This window comes from Podarcis tiliguerta, assembly GCF_965153285.1.
Source record: "Podarcis tiliguerta genome assembly, chromosome: 1".
Classification (NCBI taxonomy): domain Eukaryota; kingdom Metazoa; phylum Chordata; class Lepidosauria; order Squamata; family Lacertidae; genus Podarcis; species Podarcis tiliguerta.
In genome coordinates this window covers 114,174,291-114,198,110 of record NC_139534.1, presented here as the reverse complement: position 1 = coordinate 114,198,110, position 23,820 = coordinate 114,174,291, and the positions used below count along the sequence as shown (strand labels likewise).

At 45.4% G+C, this 23,820-nt stretch overlaps 1 protein-coding gene and 1 long non-coding RNA gene across 4 annotated transcripts; one reads left to right on the top strand and one right to left on the bottom strand.

Annotated features, from left to right (window-relative positions):
* Positions 1-496: 496 nt before the first annotated feature.
* Positions 497-1,411, bottom strand: LOC310678083. Its single transcript, XR_014511606.1, has 2 exons — positions 1,295-1,411; positions 497-1,209 (listed from the first exon to the last, which is right to left on the bottom strand). It is a non-coding gene; the product is annotated as an uncharacterized lncRNA (long non-coding RNA).
* Positions 1,203-23,740, top strand: DDX24 (DEAD-box helicase 24). 3 transcript variants are annotated; one of them, XM_083435269.1, is made up of 9 exons: positions 1,203-1,598; positions 5,872-6,605; positions 10,928-11,317; positions 12,322-12,475; positions 14,209-14,724; positions 18,434-18,509; positions 19,346-19,534; positions 22,036-22,165; positions 22,840-23,740. In XM_083435269.1, exons 1-9 carry the CDS (start codon positions 1,420-1,422, stop codon positions 23,097-23,099), a joined length of 2,628 nt encoding a protein of 875 aa, XP_083291395.1. In that variant the 5' UTR covers positions 1,203-1,419; the 3' UTR covers positions 23,100-23,740. The 3 variants fall into 3 exon arrangements, with proteins under 3 accessions (XP_083291395.1, XP_083291396.1, XP_083291397.1); XM_083435270.1 differs by having other exon boundaries at positions 1,527-1,706; XM_083435271.1 differs by lacking the exon at positions 1,203-1,598 and adding an exon at positions 1,614-1,920.
* The last annotated feature ends 80 nt before the right edge of the window (positions 23,741-23,820 follow it).

Genomic DNA, 23,820 nt, shown 5'->3' with positions numbered 1-23,820 from the left:
AGGAGTGCTGCAGATGCGACAGTAGTTCTACTCCTCTGCAAAGCCCAGCCAGAATTCAATGCACAATATGCAGAGTTAGGAAGCTGTCCAAATCAAGCCAGACTATTCCAGGTATTTGCTATTCTGACTGGCAGCTACTCACCAGTGTCCCTGAAAAAGATCTCTCCCAGCACCTACAACCTGTCCCCCCCCCCCCCAGTGGAAAGGCAGAATTGAGCCTGTAGTCAAAGCATATGCTCTACTGTTGAGCTATGTATGGTTCCCCCCCCCCCTCCCAGAACCTGCCCTATTCTTGTGACTAATTTGATTTAAACTGTTTTTAATATTGCATTTTAAAATGGCAAGAATTGGACCTTTTGGTGAATGACAAGTAACAGTAGATGGATGTGGATTTATTCAAAGTTTGTTGTGCACAAGATTTGAATCTGGCGTTTATGGAAAAATGGGCAAATAGGCCACATGAAAGACGGTAACATTAAGCAAATGGACAACTTAGGAAAATATGGTTTTATTTTATAGAATCCGCTTTGACATTTTTACTGCTTCAATTTGCTATTCTATATAGGACATTGTTAAAAAAATAAAATTGTGAAATGGGCTTGGCTTGGGAGGAGGGGGAATGTTTGTTGGATGTCACTTCTCCTCCCCTCCTTTTCAATAATTAATAAAATCAATTTTAAAAGTAGCAGTAGTAACAACAATAATACAAGGTGAAGTGACTTCAGCAACTTTTAATGAGAAAAAATACAGGGCCAAACGACTCAGACAGAGACTACGGCATGAGAGCACAAGTGCTCAGAAAGCGTGCAAAATCACCCTCCTGTTAATCTGTGATTAGCTGGAGAGGGACGCGGGTGGCACTGTGGGTTAAACCACAGAGCCTAGAACTTGCGGATCAGAAGGTCGGCAGTTCGAAACCCCGCGTTGCTCGGTCTCTGCTCCTGCCAACCTAGCAGTGCAAAGTGCAAGTAGATAAATAGCTACCGCTCCGGCAGGAAGGAAGGTAAATGGCGTTTCCGTGCACTGCTCTGGTTCGCCAGAAGAGGCTTAGTCATGCTGGCCACATGACTTGGAAGCTGTATGCTGGCTCCCTCGGCCAGGAAAGCGAGATGAGCACCGCAACCGCAGTCAGTCACGACTGGACCTAATGGTCAGGGGTCCCTTTACCTTTATGCCTCGGTTACTCGAGCTAATGAAGTGCTGAACATTCTCTGAGGATAAAATAAAAAAATAAAAATAAAACAGCCATAATTAAGCAACGGGGGTGGAGGAGAGCCCTTCTTGATAACATAACTCCTCCAAAACTCCACTCAACTTATACCAGAGCAATAACGCTCATCTAAACCGACCATCGGATAACAACAACCAGCAGAATCGGATGCCTCATCCTGTGCTTTCCCCCACCCTGCCCATAGAGACATGACCGAGCCAACGCAGCAACCGCAGCCTTCCCCACTGCTGGAGAGCCAGCCAGCATGCAGCCTGATAAAAGTTCTGATGCGAGCTTGGCGCTGGGAGATGACGTCACGACATCATGGCCGCCCCCGTGAGGCTCCCACGTGGTGGGATTTCCCGGAAGCGTCGCTGTGCAGTGTCTGGTGGGATCTTCGCAGGGACTTTTTTCCGCGGGTGCAAACGGCACTCGCTGGGCCGTTAAACCCGGCAAGCGCGCAGAAGTAGCCTCGGAGGCCAGCGGAGGAAGGAAGGCAAGGATTACTTTTGTGCAGCCGTAGAGATTTGTGTGGTGTAATGTATTTATGCATATAGATATTTCAGTGTAAGTCTCTTGGAGACCTTGGGTGAAAAGCGACTAATAAGTTCAGCTAATAAGAATAAATAATAAGAACTTGGAAGGAGATAACCGCGTGGGGCGGGTAGCAGGAAAGGACGGACGGCAGACCCCAAAGAAGGAAAATCGAGGTTGCTATTTACTATTCTTGTAGTTTCATTACCATTTATAAGCCTGCATCCTTAAAAATGCTTGTTATTGCCGCTTTGATGCCTCGCTGTTCCTCTCAGGAGCATAGAGTGGCATTTTCCTTCCTGTTTCTCCCCTCCCCCCTCCGCCCCCCACTTTAATCTCGCGACAGTAACGGTAAGATTGGTTGAGAAACGGCGGGGGAGGGGGATCAGCTGGGGGTTCACCCCACTGTGGCGATGTGGTGGTTTGGAGATTGGTCTCCTCAGTACTTGGAAGTAAATCCCCGGTGAATCAGTTAAACTTCTGAATAAGTTGGCTTCCTGGTGAACTGTTAATTCGTGCAGTTGGCTGCGTGTTGGACGCAAGCTCACAACTTAATGTTGTTGCGTTCCACTTTTACTGGGTGGACTGGCGAATTGGGAGGTTGCTGATTAGCAGAGATCCAAAAGTCTCTCATTATCTGAAAACCGAACACTTACAGTTCATTTCTATTTTTGATTCTTCCTTGTATGTTCACCTGCAAATTGGTTGGGGTAAATAACATTTTCGGTTGTTTATTTGTTTGCTTATTAATTTAATTTCCACCTATTGTACATCTGTTAATGTGGGTACTTCTGCCTTACTTTCCCAAAGTTGCAGCTCTGTTTTAACAACCGTATGTTTAAACCTGGATACTGAATCCCATAAAAACTGTAGTTTAGGATTAGGATCGACATGTTGGACAATTAACCGTGTTAAATACTCAGATATTTGAAGTATAAGCCACTGAGCGATATCCAGCTGAGTCATACTCTGAATAGACCCATTGAAACCAGTGGACCTCAGTTATTTAAGTCAGCTTATTTCAGTGGGGCTGTTCTGAGTATGACTAGCATTGAATAAAGGTGTAGAAGATTACTCTTTTATTTCAGCTCCCTAGCTCTGTTGGCAGGGCTGGACCTAGGAGCATGGAAAAATGTACCCCCTTGGCTACCAGATGTAACTGCAGGCATTTCCAAACAGGCACACAAGATTCTGTGAGTAAGCTGCCATCAGTTACAGAAGCCACTGGGACTGGAAAGATCCAGGTTCAGTTCCTCATTCAGTCATGAAGCTTATGGTGTGATGTTGGGTTAGTTGCACACAGTTTGCACGGCCTGCTTCACAGGGCTGTTCCAAGGAGAATAATGGGGAATGGGTAGTATGCTTGATAATGTGGGTCCTGTGGAGGATGGGCAGAATTAAAATAATATATCACATTTTTAAAAAGTTGATGTCATTGTTTTATAGTACAGTGGTGGTGTTGTTTAGTCGTGTCCGACTCTTCGTGACCCCATGGACCAGAGCACGCCAGGCACTCCTGTCTTCCGCTGCCTCCCGCAGTTTGGTCAAACTCATGCTGGTAACTTCGAGAACACTGTCCAACCACCTCGTCCTCTGTCGTCCCCTTCTCCTTGTGCCCTCCATCTTTCCCAACATCAGGGTCTTTTCCAGGGAGTCTTCTCTTCTCAGGAGGTGGCCAAAGTATTTGAGTCTCAGCTTCAGGATCTGTCCTTCCAGTGAGCACTCAGGGCTGATTTCCTTAAGAATGGATAGGTTTGATCTTCTTGCAGTCCATGGGACTCTCAAGAGTCTCCTCCAGCACCATAATTCAAAAGCGTCAATTCTTCGGCGATCAGCCTTCTTTATGGTCCAGCTAGTACAGTGGTACCTCTAGTTAAGAACTTAATTTGTTCCGGAGGTCCGTTCTTAACCTGAAACTGTTCTTAACCTGAAGCACCACTTTAGCTAATGGGGCATCCTGCTGCTGCGGCGTGATTTCTGTTCTCATCCTGAAGCAAAGTTCTTAACCTCAGGTACTATTTCTGGTTTAGCGGAGTCTGTAACCTGAAGCGTATGTAACCTGAAGCGTCTGTAACGCAAGATACCACTGTAAGGGCCATCTAAGTGTCAGACCGGTTGATTAGCATTTGTCCTCCTGCTGTAACCTTATTGTGACCATTATGGGACTGGTCAAATGCCTGAGATAGCTCAGTCGGTAGAGCATGAGACCCTTGATCTCAGGGTCATGGGTTCAAGCCCCACGTTGGGCAAAAGATCCTGCATTGCAAATTTATTTTGTATAGTTAAGCTTTTAAGTCTATCTTCAGTACATTTATGCTATGTTATTGCTACGGCCAGTGGCTGATGCAAATAAATATTATTCTGATTCTGATTCCCTGCACTGTGGGGGTTGGACTAGATGACCCTTGGGGTCCCTTCCAACTCTATGATTCTGTGAATGCCCAGCTATATGTTTAGGATACTTTATAAGGGAACATGCAGCTGACAGTACAAGGCACCACTTCATTTCGTGTCTTCCCTTTGCAAATTTCAGAAGGAAAAATTGTATTCCTTTTGTACATGTAATCTTTTACCAGCTTTTGAGTCTAATGATTCCGATGCCACAGCTGCCGGTTATAGCTTGCTTTGTTCATGCTTGCTGTCTGAAAGTTTTTTTTAAAAATACAGTCACTACCAAATCTGAGAGGATTGTTGTTCAGAACAAAATATGTAGAACCAAATGTTCAAAGAACCAGGAAGAGAACACAAGCCTATGAAGGGCATATTGAGACATGTTGCTGTAGGAGTTGCTCACATGAGTGATTATTCAACTCCCCCAGCCCCCAAGATAAATGTTCACAGTAAAAGTCCTAGGAGCTGTTGTCACTTTTCATATGAATGGACTTAGCAGGCTGGTAAGGACGACTGTAAGGGGAAGGTCTCTGCTAGTTAGCCAAGGTGGTGCCCTCTAAATGCTGTTGGACTAGTGGTTAGGGTGTCAGGCTAGGGAGACCAGGGTTCAAATCCCCGCTCACCCATGGTCTGGAATGATTGGAGTTGTAGTCCAAAACATCTGGAATGCATTAGGTTGGGAAACTCTGGTCTAGGGAAAGGCAGGATCTTGGGAGCAGGTAGCATGGTGTGGGAAGCAGGGAAGGACTAGGAAAGGAGGGTGGGAATGGTCTGAATGAACTTAGGGAGGACCTAAGAGGGGAAGAGAAACTAGACTGCTGAATGAGTGAAGGAGGGATGCTCATAGTTGGGAGCTGCAGAGAATTACATTTTGATTTCAAATGGCCTCATCAGATACACCTTCCTAGTCCAGTTTATAAAGATATACCCTTCCATCAAATCAAAGAAGAGGGAGAGCAAAGTAGATTTACAATTAATATTAACTTTATTGACAGTGGCAGGAATATATAGCTCAATCCTTGAAAACCACACAAATTCTGATTGGCTTAAGAAAATCTGGGACATGGTTTTAATATCCAGATTGGCTTTTTTTACAAGCAGCTATAGCAGCACAAAACAGACTTTGTTTATTAATTCTAAAAACAACAAATTTCATGATGTACTGCCATTTATCACTTTTTCTGCATTATGAGTCACTTAAAAAAAAAGATTTAATACTGTAATTGCATAAAGTGTTAAAACAGTGCACAGTGGTATCCTTTTTTTCTTTTATCTCTTCCCTTTGTGCAATTTCATGTTATGTACTTTATATAATGGGACGCAGGTGGCGCTGTGGGTTAAACCACAGAGCCTAGGACTTGCGGATCAGAAGGTCAGTGGTTCGTATCCCTGCGACGGGGTGAGCTCCTGTTGCTCGGTCCCAACTCCTGCCAACCTAGCAGTTCGAAAGCACCTCAAAGTGCAAGTAGATAAATAGGTACCGCTCCGGCGGGAAGGTAAACGGTGTTTCCGTGCGCTGCTATGGTTCGCCAGAAGCGGCTTAGTCATGCTGGCCACATGACCCGGAAGCTGTACGCCAGCTCCTTTGGCCAATGAAGCGAAATGAGTGCCGCAACCCCAGAGTCGGTCATGACTGGACCTAACAGTCAGGGGTCCCTTTACCTTTACCTTTACTTCATATAATGAATTTAACTGATAGCCATTTTTGAAATATTTTCCTTTGTTCTTCTTTGAAGGTCAGTCATGAAGCTCAAGCGAGGTTCAAGTAAGTTTAAGACTCCATCCAAACTTAAGCGAAGAGGCATCAAAGTGACAGGGGCATGGAAGCCCATTGAGATTGACCCAAATCTCTTTGCCGACGAGCAACTTGGAGGCTTAGTATGTTTTGAGGAGCTTACAGATTATAAACTGGTGTCTTCCTCGAAAGCGGGAGAAGAAAATGCCAAGGGGAGAAAATCTAGTAGGAGGCCTGGAGAAGTGGAAGACCTGGAGCAAGAGCATAGTGCAATTCCCAAAAAGAAGAGGAAGAAGGAGAAAAATCTGGAACAGGAGGTGAGGAGTGGTTATGAACCCAAAGTGAAGGAACTGGTAACAACTGAGCAGGAGGCTGAATGTAAAGAGGCCATCCCTAGCTTTGAGCAAGATGAGAGAGTAGAAGGAGACACCACAATCCTTAAAAGGAAAGCGAAGAAAAAGAGGAAGAGAGAGTTGAAGAAGAAAACCTGTCCTCCCCAAGATGTTGCTGAACCAGCTAAAGCTTCTAAAAAGGCTAAAAACTGGACAGCAGAAGTCCTGTCTTTATCTTCAGGTCAGGAAGTGGACATGTCTGCATGGAAAGGCCTCTTCGTTCCTAAGCCTGTTCTTCAGGCACTGAGTGAATTAGGGTTCAGTGCGCCAACTCCGATTCAGGCCCTGGCTCTGCCTTCTGCGATTCGAGATGGCATGGACATCCTTGGAGCTGCAGAGACAGGTATAATTCATTGCTACGGCGGTTGTTTCGCTTCCACTGTCCAAGATGTGTAGATTCTGTACCTCCATAAGCACATGATAGAAGCATGGATTTGGGTAATTGAGCACAAAGTACAGTGTGCTGAGAATTTCAGCTTTTTCTTTTGTGGGTGAAAAATATTTGGGTGCAGGAGCTGGTGAAATTGAAGAGGGCCATCAGGACATCAGTGGTGAGGACAGGGCCTGCCCAAGACATTTTACTGCTGTAGGCAAGACCAGCAATGCCCTCTTCCCCACAACAATTAATTTATTATTTTTATTTATTAAATTTATATAACACTCTCCATCGTAAGATCTCAAGGCGGTTCACAGAATAAAATACAAGTTAAAAGCAAGAGTGCAAATTTTCAACTTTGAAACGTGCTTTTTGATTGTAAAATTTTATATGGCAATTTCAGTGTATTAGATTTGTTGGCATCTCTCAGCTAAATTTGGCAGGCATCAAATATGGATTCTTATTACCTGCCAATTGTCGATAACAAATCACAGACAGCTGCACGGGCACCAAGATTCAACTCGTATCTGTGTGTTTGTGTGTTTTTAAATATTCCAATCTGTTCCGAGTTGCTTTGAACTCTCTTTTTCAATCTGTGCTCTGGTTTCTAAGCCACTACATCTAAAACAAAGCTCTGTGTTTTCCTCATTCACTGTAATGGGGAACCTGCAGTGACTATAACATTTTCCCCTTTTTGGCCAAAGTGGATAAAATTTTGAGACAAATACTCTTCCGGGATGCAGTGAGCCTGCCAAATTGTAGACCGATAGAGAAATTTTCATGAAGGGCGCCTTTAAAATTTGATGAATCTTAACTAAAGGAAAAGTCTATTACTTTTTTGATGTTCTGGCCGAATTGGATGCAGTTTGCAGGCATCACCACCCCTTCTGAGGGGATGAAGACTTCTGAATTTCAGAATGAATCATAAGGTGGTGGTAGAAGGTTTATTGGTGGAGTGTGTGAGCTCCCCATGCCCCCTAAGACTTAGAGATTGCAACTTTTCTTCCTTAAGAGAATGAGAGTCCTCTACATTGTGATTGGAGTGCCCTGAGAAAATAATTATCTGTGATTCAAGCCAAGACTTGTCTGTCAACATGACAGATTGCACCCTTTTCCCTTTTGAGCTCTGGGCATCTCCCCTCTCGGTTTTGTTTCATTTTGGTGGGGAGAGATTTGTTCATTTTTTTGGAGAGCTAAAGCTACAGAACCATTCTGATGATGTTGCTGAACTGCAGCTCCCATAATCCTCCACCATTGGCTGTCTGGGACTTACGAGATTCGTAGTCCCAGCAACATCTGGAGGGCTGCAGGTTAACCACCCCTGGCTTATTGAATTGAGAAGGTCCCAACTTCATTTCCTCTGAATTCACATTGTCTCAACACTTACTGAGGGGGAGCAATAGTGTGATAGAAGAAATGTCTGCCAATTCCCCCTTCCCTAGGTGGACTGTCTTCCAGATTCAGAGGCCAGCCTGGGTGAACAACCTTTACCACAAGACCTGGGGTCAGGGACACATGCGCAGGGAGGCTTGGTGCAGGGGGCAGGGATTAAAAGAGGTCCTCCTGTTTGCCAGTTTTCACTTGGGAAAAGTCCCTCCATTCCTTATGAGGGAAACCACTGGGTTAGTGATTCCATATTTCCTACAGAAGGAGTTAAAATGTCAATGGCAGCAACAGAAAATTGTATCACGAGAGATGAGTTGAGTAGAATGCAGTTTGTCCTTGGCCTAGTTTTCATTTCTGTGTGTGGAGAGCACTGATCAGAGCTGTCAATTAAGACAATTCCTTTTATAGAGCTTTTTAAAAAAGACCAACAAGAGTAGAAGGAAAAATCCAACCAAGTACACATGTTGCACGTCAATAGCATTACACTGCTTTGTATGTTACCTTAGGATGGTGGAAGTCTCAGAGCAGCCTCTGCACACCCAACCACAAGCAGGCCAGAAACCACTACAATTTTTAATATATTTTTTAAGCAGAGCAGCCATTTTGCTTTGTGGTGAGTCTTATTACAGACTAGCAGCCTACAAATGAACCAGTACTTTTTAAGAGTCCAGGCACTTATTTGTTGGTTTTAAAAAATATGTATATATTCAAAAGATTTCACAATGATTTATATTTATTAATTACTACTGTTGAAAAGCAACCCACAGTGAAGTGTCTTGGTGAGATAAGCAACGACAGGTGCCTGCTTTAAGAAGCACCAATTTGACTCATTGTAACTACATATATTTACATGGCTTTAATTAAGAGAGGGAGCCCTGGCTGAGGGATAATGCATATCCTTTGTATCCAGAATTTCTGAGGTTCGATCCTCATCAACTTCAAGGAGCAGGAAGCTGCTGAAGTAAAAGAATTCCTTGCCTGAGCTCCTGGAAAAGAGCTGGCAGTCAAAGAAGAGTAGACAATACCAGACTAGTGGGGGAAAACCGGCTGGTTTGGTTTCTTAATTTTAGATTTAAGCTTAGTTTTTATCATTCAACAAGTGTACAAAATATTAAGAAAATTGGATGACATGAGGTAAAAAAGTTGGATCACTTGATATGGAATTACCTGGCTACACTAGCGTAAGGCAGTTTAGAAAACATTCCGAAAAGACCAACCTGTTGAATGTTTGACTCTCATTTACACTGTATACGGATGGAGTGTTTCTTGGGGTGTGGGGATGTATGGGGGTGGTTTGTTATATGAGTTTTTGAAAATCAAAAAGATGTGTTAAAAAGAAATGGGATGGAGCAAGTCCCCTATAAAAAAAGGTGCAGAATTTGGGGCTTTTTAGTTTAGGGAAAAGGCAAAGAGAGGCAACATGGTAGAAGTTCATAAAATTGTGCATGGAGAAAGTGGATAGAGAAATGTTTTCCCCCCCTTGCTCCTCACGCTAGAACTCATCCAATGAAGCTGAATGTTGGAAGATTCAGGACGGGTAAAAGAAAGTGCCTAGTTAAACTCTGGAGCTTACCGTATTTTTCGCTCTATTGGACGCACCGGACCACAGGACGCACCTAGTTTTTAGAGGGGGAAATCAAGGGAAAAAATATTATTCCCCCCCCCCCCCCAGCCTCAAAGACCAAGGGACAGGCTGTGTGCAGCCTGTCCGCTTCTCCCAGAGCTTCTCGGGGCTGCGAGGGAAGCCTGGGTTTCTCCCCCCCCCCCAGCCCCAAAGAGCAAAGAAGCCAAGACAGCGAGCGGGATCCATAGCCGCTCAACCTCTCCAGCCAGGAGGTAAACCTCTCCAGCGCAGCTAACGAAGAAGACAAGGCAGCGAGCGCGATCCATCCCGCTCACTGCATTGGCTTCCTCTTTAGCCTTAAGCAGCATCTTTAGCAGATTGCGCAAGGCTTTAGCAGATTGCGCAAGGCTTTTCTAGAGGAGGGAGAAGGGACTGACTGACCGCGTCAGTCCCTTCTCCCTCCTGGGGAAAAGCCCGCAAGAGCCACACGAAGCTTGTGTGTGGCTCTTGGGGGCTTTTTCTGCCTGCCTCCCCCCCTGCATTCGCTCCATAGGACGCACAGACTTTTCCCCTTAGTTTTTAAGACGGAAAAACTGCGTCCTATGGTGCGAAAAATACGGTAGTTCTGTGGGAGGCAATGATGGCCATCAGCTTGGATGGCTTTAAAAGAGGGTTAGGCAACATCATGGAGGGCAAGCCTACCAAGGGCTTCCAGCCATGTGGTCTAGCCTGCCTCCATGGTTGGAGGCAGCAATGCTGGAAACCACATGCGGGGGGAACGACTCTTGGGTTTGCCAGTTTCCCCCAGGCATCTGGGTGGCTGCTGTGACAAGATGCTGGACTAATGTGATGGCTTGTGTATGCTCTTCACAATAAGCACTCTCTGCTCACTCAGAGAGGTATTTACAGTTCTTTATTTTACATATGTACAAGCAGCACATTACAATCATGCGTCCGAATCATCCGGTTCAGATTCAGGGAGTTGTCTTCTCCGGCTTCTCCAACAGAAAAGGCGGGGAAGTTTCATGGGACGTCTCTGATCCTTTCGTTTTAACCCTCTCCTTTCCTATGCAGACGGCACAGGGACAGGCTCTCCATCTGTTCCTGAACTTCCTGTGTGGTTCTGGGGCTCTGCTTCAGCATCAGAGAGCCTTCCCTCCTCCTGGCTCTCTCCCTCTTCCCCATCTATCACTTCCTCTCTATCTATCTCTTACTGTTCCCGCTCCTCAGAGTTGTACCCTGGCAACCCTGTGACAACTAGGTGGGCCATTGGCCTGATCCAGCAGGCTCCGCTTGTGTTCCTAGGTTTCTAACCTGTGTTTTATTTGTCCATGTTTAGGAAGTGGTAAGACCCTTGCTTTCGCCATTCCAATGATCCATTCCATTCTGCAGTGGCGCAAGTCAACAGGACTGGCAAGTGGAAGGGACAGGCCGCTTGATGAAGGAGAGGATGGTGAGGATGAGGTACCCAAGCAGGAAGAGAGTGTGGATACAGGAGGCTTGAGCCCTGATGGGGGTGAAGCTAGTGGCGATGACGATGGCGACGGCGACAAGTCTTTGGCAGCAGGAAACCTGAAGGTGTTGGAGGGTGCAGAACATGACCTGGGTTCCCCAAAACCTAATGCTGCTGCACATAGAAACAATCCTCTTCTGGGATTGGTCTTGACTCCTACAAGAGAACTTGCTGTCCAAGTGAAGCATCACATTGATGCGGTGAACAGATTCACAGGTAATGTCAATTCCTGGTAATCATAGAATTGGAAGGGACTCCATGGGTCCAACGCTCTGCAATGCAGCAGTCTCAACCAAAGCCCCCATGACAGATGGCCATCCATCAATGCTATTGTTGTGGTTATTATTTCATTTGTGAATCACTTCCTATGACGCATCTGGAAGTGATTCTACAATACAGTGAAGAGAGATGAGACAATAGCATATATAAAATCAATTTTATTTTCATCTAACATACATATAAAGGTCTGTCTTCCATTACTTACTTTGCTGCTGAAGTACATTGCTTCAGTTTCCCTTTCCTAAAATGGAAACATGCTCTGCAGAGAAAGTTTCCTACAGTTTTCTGTCTTCTCTGTAGGGAAAGCACAGACTATGGTATGCACAATCAGTTTGCTGAGAAAATCCTTGGGTTTTTTCTTTTCTTTTTTGAAATGCAGCTTTCTAACCTTCCTTGCTGTGAGGTTACGTTTGAAGGTGTCTGGGCATGGCCTGTGGACATCTGAGAACCCAGAGAGGTGGTTGAGTAAGAAGTCCAGTGACTGGTGGTGGCGCTTCAATGACCTGCCCGGTTCATTTTCTCACACAACTAGAAAGCCAAGATAAATTATTCAGAATAAGAGTGGTTGTTATTTGCATAATTTATACAGGTCGAGAATTCCACTTTGGGGGGGGGGGGGGGGCTCAGCGTCGCATCAGTAAGGATTTTTTAATTTTTTTAAATGATCCACCACTAGGAGGAGCGCACACCATCTTGAACACAGGATAAATGCTATTTTGGAGATGCAGGTCATCGTTGTAGTTCATTGGTTTTTTAAAAAAACATTGGGAAATACTTTTGTGGAGGTTTGTGCTCCTAAAAAGAGGGGAGGTAAATCCAAGTGATTTCTTACAAACATGGTGCAGCATCTCATGACTTTCATGCCAGAAAATTTTATGAAATATAGCTGCTGCAACAATGCTCCAGGGACCTTAATGTCCTATTGGTCTTCTGTCTTTTAGGCATTAAAGCAACCATTCTTGTTGGAGGAATGGCACCTCAGAAGCAGCAGCGAATTCTGAAAAGGAAGCCCGAGATTGTAATCGCAACCCCAGGGCGCCTGTGGGAGCTAATACAGGAGAAGCAGCCACATCTCTCAAACCTGCGGCAACTCAGGTACTCAAGATCCCTTTTCAAATATGTCTTCCTTCTCCCAAACGAGCAAATACTATCTGGGTATTTTTAAGATCATCAATGCTAAAGAACTTCCTGCTTAAGCAATAGTACAGAGGTAGTCAGTGCATCACCCTCCAGATGTTTTTGGACTACAGCTCCTATCAGCCCTGACCGTTGGTGGTTCTCACTGGGGCTGATGGGATTTGGAGTTCAGCAACACCAAGGGCACCATGGTTAGCCACCTCTGCAGTAAACACTTTGCAGGATCTTTCAGGGTTTTCCCTTGAAGTTCACAGTTGCTGCTTTGAGCATCGGGGGACACTTAGGCATGCTTGATGTTGCACTTGGACTGCTTAGCTCTGTTGCACCTGCCTGAACATACTGTGGCTCATTCAGATGAACAGCAGAGACCATGAAGCTACTATAGAACAATTGAGGCGGGTGGAGGATGGAAACGGTTTCCATAATTGGCCTGACTTACCAGATTTTCTCCTCCACCCAGCTCATGCCACGTTTCAAAGCAAATTTCCAGGCACTGGCAAGTGGCGGCCAGTATTAGAAATCAGCCAGGCGCCAGGTGCAGTTTGCGACTGCCGTGGGTCCAGCTGTGATCACCTGGAGATCTCTGGGGAAACCAAAATGTCACCTAGGGATGATCTGAAATATTTTCCTTGAAGACTGAATTTGTTGTATTCCGGATTGCTTTATTTGATGTTTCAATATGCTATAAACCGTTTTGAGATTTGTTCTTTAAAATATAAAGTGGTATAGATAACAAATCCCATTGAAAAGAAATGGCGCCTAGACATTCCATGGTGACAACCTACGTTTACGATTTCATTTGTGGGTTAGCGGGAGTGGCATCAGTTTCACCCTGGTTCCTCCTGGGCCCAGACTACAGCTCATTCCTAGTGGTGGAGTTTCATGCTCTGGCACCAGGGGACAGGGCTGGCGTGTGTCCTGGGGTGGGGCGTGCCGCCTGCAGGGGCGTGGGGCGCATCCTAGGGGTGGGGCACGCCACCCACTGGGGCATGGCACACGTCCTGGGGATGGGGGGTGCCGCCTGCGGGGGTGGGGCACCCAGCACGGGCAGGGGGCAGTTGTGATGGCACCCTGCCGGAGGCGGGGCACTCCCCCCGCACTCCTCTTCCTCCACCAGTGCTCATTCCTCCCTTGGTGCGCCAAGCAGTGGCAGCAGAGGGAGTCCCTCCATTGCCAGTGCCTGGCATGCCAAGGGAGTAATGACCTCCATTGGCCACAGCGCTGATGGAACCTGTTCTACCAGGTGCTGGCGACAGAGAGTTCCTCTGCCAGCAGTGCGCTAAGGGAATAACAAGCTGCATCAGCTCTGGCACCTTACGGTCAGGAGTGGTGGCAGTTTCACCCACAGTCTACCGTCGGGTGAAGGCGCCATCATGCTCTGGCCCTCAAACCAGTCCTGGGAGATGCATTGATACACCAGGCCTAGCGGTCGTCACTTTGCAACAGCAAAGTCCTTGAATTTGCTGGTGCAAATTCCATCAGGCTTTTGTTTCCTTGCACCTTGGTTTCCCACTTTGGTATCTATACAAGCATACGGAATAAGAATCGGCTTGTGGTTCTGTTCACTCACCGCAGGCCATTGTTCTTTTCTGTGTGCGCTGTAGCAGGTAGGGCTCTTTTGAAGCGTGTCGGATCTCCTCTTATCTCAAAACGAAACGCTCTTAAAACTGTCTCTCGCGTCCGTCTGACAGGTGCCTGGTGATCGACGAAGCGGACCGGATGGTGGAGAGGGGGCATTTCGAGGAACTCTCTCAGTTGCTGGAAATGCTGAGCGACTCGCAATATAACCCAAAACGCCAGACGTTTGTCTTTTCTGCCACCCTGACTTTGATCCACCAGGCTCCGACTAGGGTTCTCCACAAGAAGAGAGCTGTCAAAATAGACAAGAAGACCAAGCTGGAAATGCTGATGGAAAAAGTTGGCATCAAGGGCAAGCCCAAAGTGATAGACTTGACCAGGAAAGAGGCCACCGTGGAGACCCTCACCGAGACCAGGATCCACTGCGATACAGAGGAGAAAGACTACTACCTCTATTATTTCCTCCTTCAGTACCCAGGCAGAACCATGGTTTTTGCAAATAGTATAGATTGCATCAAGCGGCTCACTGCCCTCTTGACGATATTGGACTGCGACCTCCTGCCTCTTCATGCAAACATGCACCAAAAGCAAAGGTTGAAAAACCTGGAGAGGTTTGCTGAACGCCCCAGGTCGGTTTCTCTCTCTCTCTCTCTCTCTCCCCCCCCCCTTTGGTTTATTTTATCAATTAAGATCATGCCGCTTTTCAAAAGCGGACTGCTTGAATTGACAACAACACAATGAGAACAAGAACGGAGTAATGCGCCGCAGCACAATTAGCAAGTAAACGCTGAAAAACTTACCAGAATTTAAAGGCGGGCGAAACTTTTAAGGGGAAAAGTAATAACGACTCGCCTAAAGCTTAAAACAGAGGGATCCAATTTGGGAAGGAGTTCTTTGTGGGAAGCATGGGGGCCGCAGTAGAGAAGGCCCTTTCTTAAGTCCCAACCAGCTACACCTGCAGTGGAGGTAGGACACAGAGCAAGGCCTTTGATACTGAACACAGTTGAATGACAGGATCCAATAGCGTGGCTTCCGTTACCCATGCTCTGCTAACCTCCCGTGCAGATTGCTGCAGTGCATTCTACATGGGGCTTCCCTTGAAGATGGTCCAGAAGCTGCAGCAGTGGAATGCAGTAGCTCTGGGCAGGGCAGAGCTGCCGGAGAAAGGCACATCGCTCCAATTTCGAGAGCACTGCACTGGGTGCTGGGGAGATACTGGGCCCAATTCTAGGTATTGGAACTAGTGTGCAAGGCCTTAAATGGGTACTTGAAGAAGCCATATTTTCCATATGCCGCAACCCATAATTTGCGGTGGAGGGCACACACCCTGAAAGCAGTGGCAAGGAGGATGAGAGTGCACAAGAGGGCTTTATCTGTAGTGGGCCACCACGTTTAGAACCCCTCCTGAAGGTAATGGTACAGTCCACATCCCCTAGCTGTGCTTGGGAGGAATTCGAAGACAGTTCTATTTATCCAGGCCTTTGGGAGGGGATTGGCAATGTTAGGCTGAGGGGTATCATGCCTTTCATTTTAATTCTTGTGTCCTGGATACTGTGTGGTTTGATGTGGTGCTGTTGACTTCCTTGGGGACTCTTCAGGGAGAAACGTCAAGCTGTGAATTAAAGAACAGGAGGTGGACCTTCGAATACCTTTAGGGCTTTGTCAGTAAGAATGGGAACATTTATTGAATGATTTGATCTTGGCACAGTTCACGGAATAAAATACAAAATAATTAAACACTAAACAGCAAAACAATAACACACACACCCTTCCCAAAGGCACATTTAAAAGGCTATAGAATATTAATCAGCCCAAGGCCTGGTTGAACAGAAACGTTTTCTCCTGGCGCCTAAAATTAATAATAATAATAATAATAATACTTTTTATTTATATCCCGCCCTCCCCAGCCAAAACCGGCCTCAGAGCGGCTAACAACAGTAAAAATAGCACCATTTTCATAAAATCACAATCGATTAATTGAAATACATTCTAAAATCAATTCAGAATCAAATTAATGGCAACCATTGGGCTAGAGTTCTATGTGGATTACAGAAGGCGAGAGGGGGGTCAGACTGCCTTGGCCAAAGGTCTGGTGGAACAGCTCTGTCTTGCAGGCTCTGCGGAAAGATGTCAATTCCCGGAGGGCCCTAGTCTCTTGTGACAGAGCATTCCACCAGATCGGGGCCATGGCCGAAAAAGCCCTGGCTCTTGTTGAGGCCAGCCTAACCTCCCTGTGGCCCGGGATCTCCAAGTTGTTTTTGTTTGAAGCCCGTAAGGTCCTCCCTGGGACATACCAGGAGAGGCGGTCCCGTAGGTACAAGGGTCCTAGGCCATATAGGGCTTTAAAGGTAAAACCAGCACCTTAGACCTGATCCTGTACTCCACCAGGAGCCAGTGCAGCTGGTATAGCACTGAGTGAAAGTGCCTGGCAAACATTACCTGGAAGAACATACCACAATTGGGGAGCCACTACAAAGAAGACCCGTTCTTGTGTTGCCGCCCTCTGGACCTCACCTGGAGGAAGCACACGAAGAAGGGCCTCAGATGCTGAACACAGGGGGAGAGGCAGCCCTTGAAGTATTGCAGTCCTGAGCATTTGAATCGCTCCCACAAACAAAACTACCAACCAGTGCAGACAAAGCAAGAATCTATGATGTGTAGTTGTCACACACACTGTATAGCTTTGATTAACGGCTAGTTGTCCTGGAAGACTGGCTAGAGAAGGGGTGAGAGCTAGCGGGCCTCAACTTCACACATGAAAGTCGGCATAACACAGTGTTTTGCGGCTGCACACGCAGTGTGTGTACACCACCTTTCTTTTGCCTCTAGGGTGACAACTAGAGAGCCAGGCAGCAGCAGCACCTCCCTCAGGGCCACTGGAATTGGGCCAAGCATCTTTTCCCCCCAAGACTCCTAGTGTACAGGACAGCTGTTTTGTGCAGGGGAGTAAGCAAACTTAACGTGAGTTGGAGTGACTGACGTGGGTTGGATGTTTGGTTTCCTTAGCAAATGCTGCTCAAGGCAGCGAGCAGCAGTAACGTACTCCTGAAATCAAATGATAAATTGCACTGAAACGAAAACGATACAAAGTAAAAAAAAAAACCCAAGGCAGGTAAAACTTCATAAAAGACAAATTAGACTTATTTACATAGTGTGGGTAGGAGAACTGAAAATAATGCCAATATATTTCACATCTGGTTTCAGATAGTACATGGGTAGATGAGTCTAAAAAGCCCAGAACATAGCTCTAGCAGCTATGGTGGCTCAGTTACTAGAAGTAGTTTATTTAGCATTAACTATGGAAGTATATGGGACACGGGTGGCTCTGTGGGTTAAACCACAGAGCCTAGGACTTGCCGATCAGAAGGTCGGCGGTTCGAATCCCTGCGACGGGGTGAGCTCCCGTTGCTCGGTCCCAGCTCCTGCCAACCTAGCAGTTCGAAAGCACCTCAAAGTGCAAGTAGATAAATAGGTACCGTTCTGGCAGGAAGGTAAACGGTGCTGGCCACATGACCCGGAACCTGTACGCCGGCTCCCTCGGCCAATAATGCGAGATGAGCGCCGCAACCCCAGAGTTGGTCACAACTGGACCTAATGGTCAGGGGTCCCTTTACTACCTTTACCTTATGGAACTTTATACTTGATTCTGACCAAACTAAGCCTCCTAGAGCATGATTTGCATCAGGAGGCTTAGTTTGGTCAGAATCAGGTATAAGATCTATTGCTAAATACATCACTTCTGGTAGATGAGCCACCATAGCATAGCTGTCAACGTTTCCCTTTTTTTAAAGGGAAATTCCCTTATTCCGAATAGGATTCATCACAAGAAAAGGGAAAAATTGACAACTATGCACTGTGGCTGCTAGAGGGCCGTGAAAATTTGTGTCCAGGGCTTTTTTCAGAGCTTGGGAGCAGCCATCAAGAAGGCTCTCTACTGAACATTTGCCCTGTGTGCTTCAGATGCCTCCCCCATAGATCTTAATACCTGTGCAAGCTGACATGGAAGAAGCCTTTCAGATAACCTTACTCCCAAGACTTGCAGGCGAAAACTAGCAGTCTGAATTGTAACCGGAAACAAACCAGTAGCCCCTGAAGGTTTCTCCACCCATCCTTCACAGGCTAAGTAAAGCAGTCTTAAATAGATAGGTTATCTTCGTTTTTGTCCCTTTTGTCTTTCTTTTCATTCTGCAGTACTTATGACACAGCCCTGTTTTGCTTATGTTACTGTATCTGGCCTTCTGGTAATACTGAATTCAGTGTTAATGCACTTTAGGGAGCTCTCCCCCCCCTCCCCTTTCCTTAATAAAACAACCGTTGTCTCCACTTCTGCAATTTCAGCTGTGCCCTCTTGACAACAGATGTTGCCGCTCGTGGTCTTGACATTCCTCATGTGCAGCATGTCATACATTACCAGGTACCAGAACAAAATGTACTTCTGTTCTCTGTTCATGAATTTGTAATACATTGATGGCTGACGGTAAATTGAAGACCACAAGCGATCTTCGTGGCCTGTCTTTGGGTTGTAACACAGAAGAAGAAAGAGAGGCATGGTGGATTGGTTTAAATCAAGATGATTTCAGTTACCAGAGAGGCAGGGAAGCTGATTTAAATCATTGATTTAATGGGGATTGAAAATCAAGTTTTGCATTTATACTTCATGGTGCAAATTTAGCTCTTAATTGCAACTAAATAGGTTATTATTTACACTGTATTTTAATTCTTAAAGCCAAGGTGTGTGTTTGTTTGTTGCACTGTATATAACAAAGGCACACTCCTCCATTGCCTTCCAAGACAGATGTCCACAATATAATTTATATGTTTTCCATTCTTCTACCTATAGATGGACTGTCATTAAAACATTCCCATGTAGGTTCTCAGGACTAGTAGTCTGTTAGGTAAACTTAAGAGAATGTAGGAACAGACACACTTGGACCTTCTGAGTGTTGCTCCTTTCTGCTTTATTCTGCTGTTGCTCAGCCCTGCAGAAATTATTTTTTTGGTTAGTAGCATTGTTTGTAACTGTGGCATGTGCCAACCAGCCTGTCGTTTCAGATATCTCTGACATTTCTGGGCTTGCACATAATTGTGGAATCCAATATCTCCCAAGAGTTAGCGCACATTGAGATAAACTGAAACAGTGCCATAGTAGGTGTGAAATTGCTTGCTGCTGGGGAGTGTTATGCGTTGTTCTCTTTTTGTGTACTTCAGACCCGTTCCCACAGAAGTGCTTAATCTCTTTCGCTGTTGCAGGTTCCTCGCACCTCTGAGATTTACGTGCACAGAAGCGGCAGGACTGCCAGAGCTGCCAATGAGGGCCTGAGCTTGCTTCTGATTGGCCCAGGCGACATGATGAATTTCAAAAGGATTTACAAGACGCTGGAGAAGAACGAAGAGCTTCCTTTTTTCCCCGTCGAAACAAAATGCATGACGGCAATCAAGGTGAAATAGATATTTCCTTTGAAAGTAGTGTGTTCGTGGTTTTTATTTTATTTCTCAACCGCGCTTTTCACAGTTGCTCAAGGCTTCGTAACAGATGTCTGTTCCTAACACCTGATTTCGGAACTTGGTTGGGAAGTGAGATCTGGAACAGTGGTTCTGACTGAGATGGCTGTTCATGAGCCAAGCTTGCTGTAAATTTTTTGTTTTAAAAAATGCTTCTAGCCAGTGGGCTAGTGGAGGAGAGACAGGGTGAGCCATCCCTTCTCTGTCAGTCAACATATTAAAGGTAAAGGTACCCCTGCCCGTACGGGCCAGTCTTGACAGACTCTAGGGTTGTGCGCCCATCTCACTCAAAGAGGCCGGGGGCCAGCGCTGTCCGAAGACACTTCTGGGTCGCGTGACAACGCTGCTCTGGCGAGCCAGAGCCGCACACGGAAACGCCATTTACCTTCCCGCTAGTAAGCGGTCCCTATTTATCTACTTGCACCCAAGAGTGCTTTCGAACTGCTAGGTTGGCAGACGCTGGGACCGAACAATGGGAGCGCACCCCGCCGCGGGGATTTGAACCGCCGACCTTTCGATCGGCAAGCCCTAGGTGCTGAGGCTTTAACCCACAGCGCCACCCGCGTCCCTTAGTCAACATATTAGCCTGCATTAATGTCCTGGTCACCTGTGACAAGTCGTTGAAAGCAAGGTGGCATAAAGTTGGATATAAAGTCATAGAATTGTAGAATTGGAAGGGATCCCACGGGTCATCTAGTCCGACCCCCTGCAATGCAGGAATCTAAACCAAATCATCCATGACAGATATGTGCTGCTCCACTCGAGTAGAGCCCAGGGTTCAGCTTCTTCAGTGCTCATCTCTCCTTTAGATCTTGCCAGCCAGGGTTGGAAGACCAGAAAAGAAGACATTATGTTATCACTAGTAGAGAAAAGACAAGAGGAGAGCAGGAGTTATGTGGAGACATTAAAATCAAAGCTGTTTTTAATGAGCTTAGTTTTCAGTAGTTGATTGCAGGTAATGAATGTTTTTCAGGACTAATTTTTCCTTTATTTGGCTGCTTAAGAATTTCAAATTGCTCATCACCCTGCTGTCACTTCTGCGGCTTTAATAATTTAATCCCTTATTAAATATGGAATATAGGCATAGATAAATCACCATGTCCCATTTGCAGACTTGCGTGGGACTTTCTTTGGTGCCTACATTCTAAGCTCTTAATGTTGGCAGCGCCCTGCCAGATCTCATTTTTCATCTAGAACATTCATCTAGCAGAATGGTTGAATTAAAATCTGTTGAAAGCTAAGGGCAAAAGACTTTGTGAATTGCTCTGGTGGTTCCGATATAACTTGGTGGAGCATAATCGCTTCCATTGCTTTGCATTGTAGAAAAGGCTCCTTTAGGAGGATAAGCAGAATATAAAATCAATTAATAAAATAACAATGAAAAATAAATATATTTTCCCTCCAGTTTCTTTGTCATTTTCCTTGTTTTGAATGCTATGTAATTTGAAGCTGGGTCTATATTATTTTTTTCTGTCTGTTTTGAGGTGGTAGCTTGCTCCATCCCAAATGTTTTGGGTAACAAAATAGAGGAAGCAGCAGTAGTCTTACAAATAATTTTCCAATCTTTTTATTAATAATTGCAGTTGAACAAAAGTCCAGTTAAACCACCGAAACATAGGATATGTTTATATGCACAGAGCTTGGTTGACTTAAGTTACACTGTACCCAAACTTCTTAAGGCGAGCTTGTACATCACCATGTTACAAGTGGAAGATAACTAATTGTTGTCAGTGGGGAAAGCTTTTCTAATTCAGAATTGTTGGCTTCCTCCTTCCCCATTTGAATCTGCTGATGTTCCATAAAAGACCAATGTAAGGCATGCTGGAGCTTAAGTTTAGCGTACTTAGACCCCCCTTTCCATTTTGGCCTAATGGCAGTCCTGCAAAACAAGGTAGCCGGACAAATTAGCCCATGATTTCCCAAGATCACCCATTGAACTTTTCAACTGAGTGCCAGTTCCAACCCAGGTCTCCTCCTCATTCCAAGTCAGCTTGACCCCTTTGTAAGCCAGTAATGTTTGTAGACTGAGGTCCAAGGGTTACTTTACAAACCATCACCTTGAAGTATGTCCAGAAGATAACAGGGATGGCAAAATTTAGGGAGTAATGGTTAACCTAGGGTCCCATGAGTTCATTAGAGTTAGTGAATTCCTTACAAAGGCAAAGTGTGTGGAAGCTTTTTCATCTCCCCTGCTATTATGAGAGAAGGAATCTAACATGGTGAAGGGCAGGTTATTAAAATAATAATGATAATAATAACAATGGCCAGAGACATCCACAGACCCGTACCATCTATTTGTTGAAGAAAAAGCAATTGTGAAAGACCCACCCAGTGAAAACAGTGCCACGTCTAACTTAGCCCTTATATTGCCTTTGTCCATGTACTGCTTTGAGTGCCCACATCCTGTCCCTGCATAACCTCACTGTGCTTCGTTGCAGGAGCGGGTGAACTTGGCAAGAAAGATTGAGAAGGTGGAATATTTCAACAGCCGAGCGAAGCAGCACAACTCATGGCTCCAGCAAGCTGCAGAAGCGCTGGAGCTTGATTTAGATGATGATGCGCTAATAGGCAAGTAGCAGTGTGTGTGTGTGTGTCTGTGTGTGTGTGTGTGTGTGTTTGGGCTTGGGGGGGAGGAACCACCCCGAGAAAGGTGTAATAAGGGGCATATCTCCTGGATGCAGCAATGAAGGCAATAACCTGGGTACTCTCACACATCTAAAGAGCTCTATTTATGGACTCTTGTATTTATCTAAAATGCATTTGGAAAATGTTTGAGGTTGTATACAAGTTGGGCAGTGGGGGGAGAACAGGTAAGGCATAAACTTCATTCAAACTCGGCAAGAGTTGGGCACAGCTTAGCGCCAGTTCAGACATTCAGAAAAAGAAAAAGCTACAAACCTCAGTAATGCCAGTCTCATATTTTAATGCTTCCTGAAGGATCAATGCAGTTGGAGTCCAAGTGTAGCAGATGTTCATGTTTCATCTTGCCAAGGCAAGATTAAAGAGGAGTGGTTTTGCCTGGTGCCTAAAGGTGTACAATGAATCTTGTTTTACATGTCATCATTTAACTATTGGGAGTCAGAAACCCTTAACTATGTACTGTAAATTGTCCAGTGATCTATCAGTAGATTTCCCTATGCTTTTCACCAGCCCCCAGCTTTAAGTAACAAAACTTCTAGAACCCCTCTTGATTATTTGTGCTGGGATTTATGTTTCCCCCCTCCCTGTGTGTGTGTCAACAGGAGGCCGACCCGACGAGCAAAATGAGAGTGAGAAACAGAAGATGCTAAAGGGGATGAAGAAACATCTGAAACACTTGCTCTCTCAGTCCGTTTTTAAAAGCTTGATGAAGACCAAATACCCAACCCAGTCTGGGAAACTGCTCTTGTCCGATATTTCGGAAGAACGTTCCCAGTCTGCGTTGGACACCATGTCAAAAGCAAAAGCGAAGAAGAAGATGAAGAAGAAACCACAGCAAAATGCAGAGAAGTTAAAGAAGTGATGGGACATTTCGGGGGTGCAAGATAAGGAACACTTAATTCTCCCCTTCTCAGCCACTGGATGCTCAGACCCCTTTTAAGCACAGACCTGTTCTAGAATGATTGCTGCTTCCTCTCCTGTTGCTGCTCTCAAGTCAGTCAACGTGCATGTACAGACACCCACCCACACGGTCCTTCTTGGTGCTGAGTTTACCTGACATGCAGGTGATGTCCAGTGTCTTGAGTTTTGTGTAAAACATGCCACCTGAAAGAACCAGGTGAGTGGAAATCATTGCATGTGATTGGGGTTGTGTGGAAGCAACTGCAGAGGTGGCAGTAAGCCCAGAGGAGCAGGTAAGCATAAATGTATGTGTATCAGTTCTGTATCCTTTTAATCAAGTTCATTTATTCATTTAAGTTGCCGGATGTTGCAGGGCATTGCATATGTGTTTCTAAAGAAAACCCTATGTTTGTAATTCTTCGAATTTTGCATTAGCATTTGATGCTTTAAATCGTAGCAGCCGTAGGGAATCTTCTGTGGAAAGAAGAAACTAAAACATGGGGGGGGGGGATAGACTGTACCCTAAAGTAAATTAGAGAATGAATTTCTTCCTGTTCTTAACTTGCCCAGCTGAAGTCTTTATTAAAATATTTGTAAGACTTTTTCTTAGCATTTTTATTACACACAAAGCACATAAAACAGAGGCAATGAGACAATATTGGCCTTTCCAATGTATCCAGCGG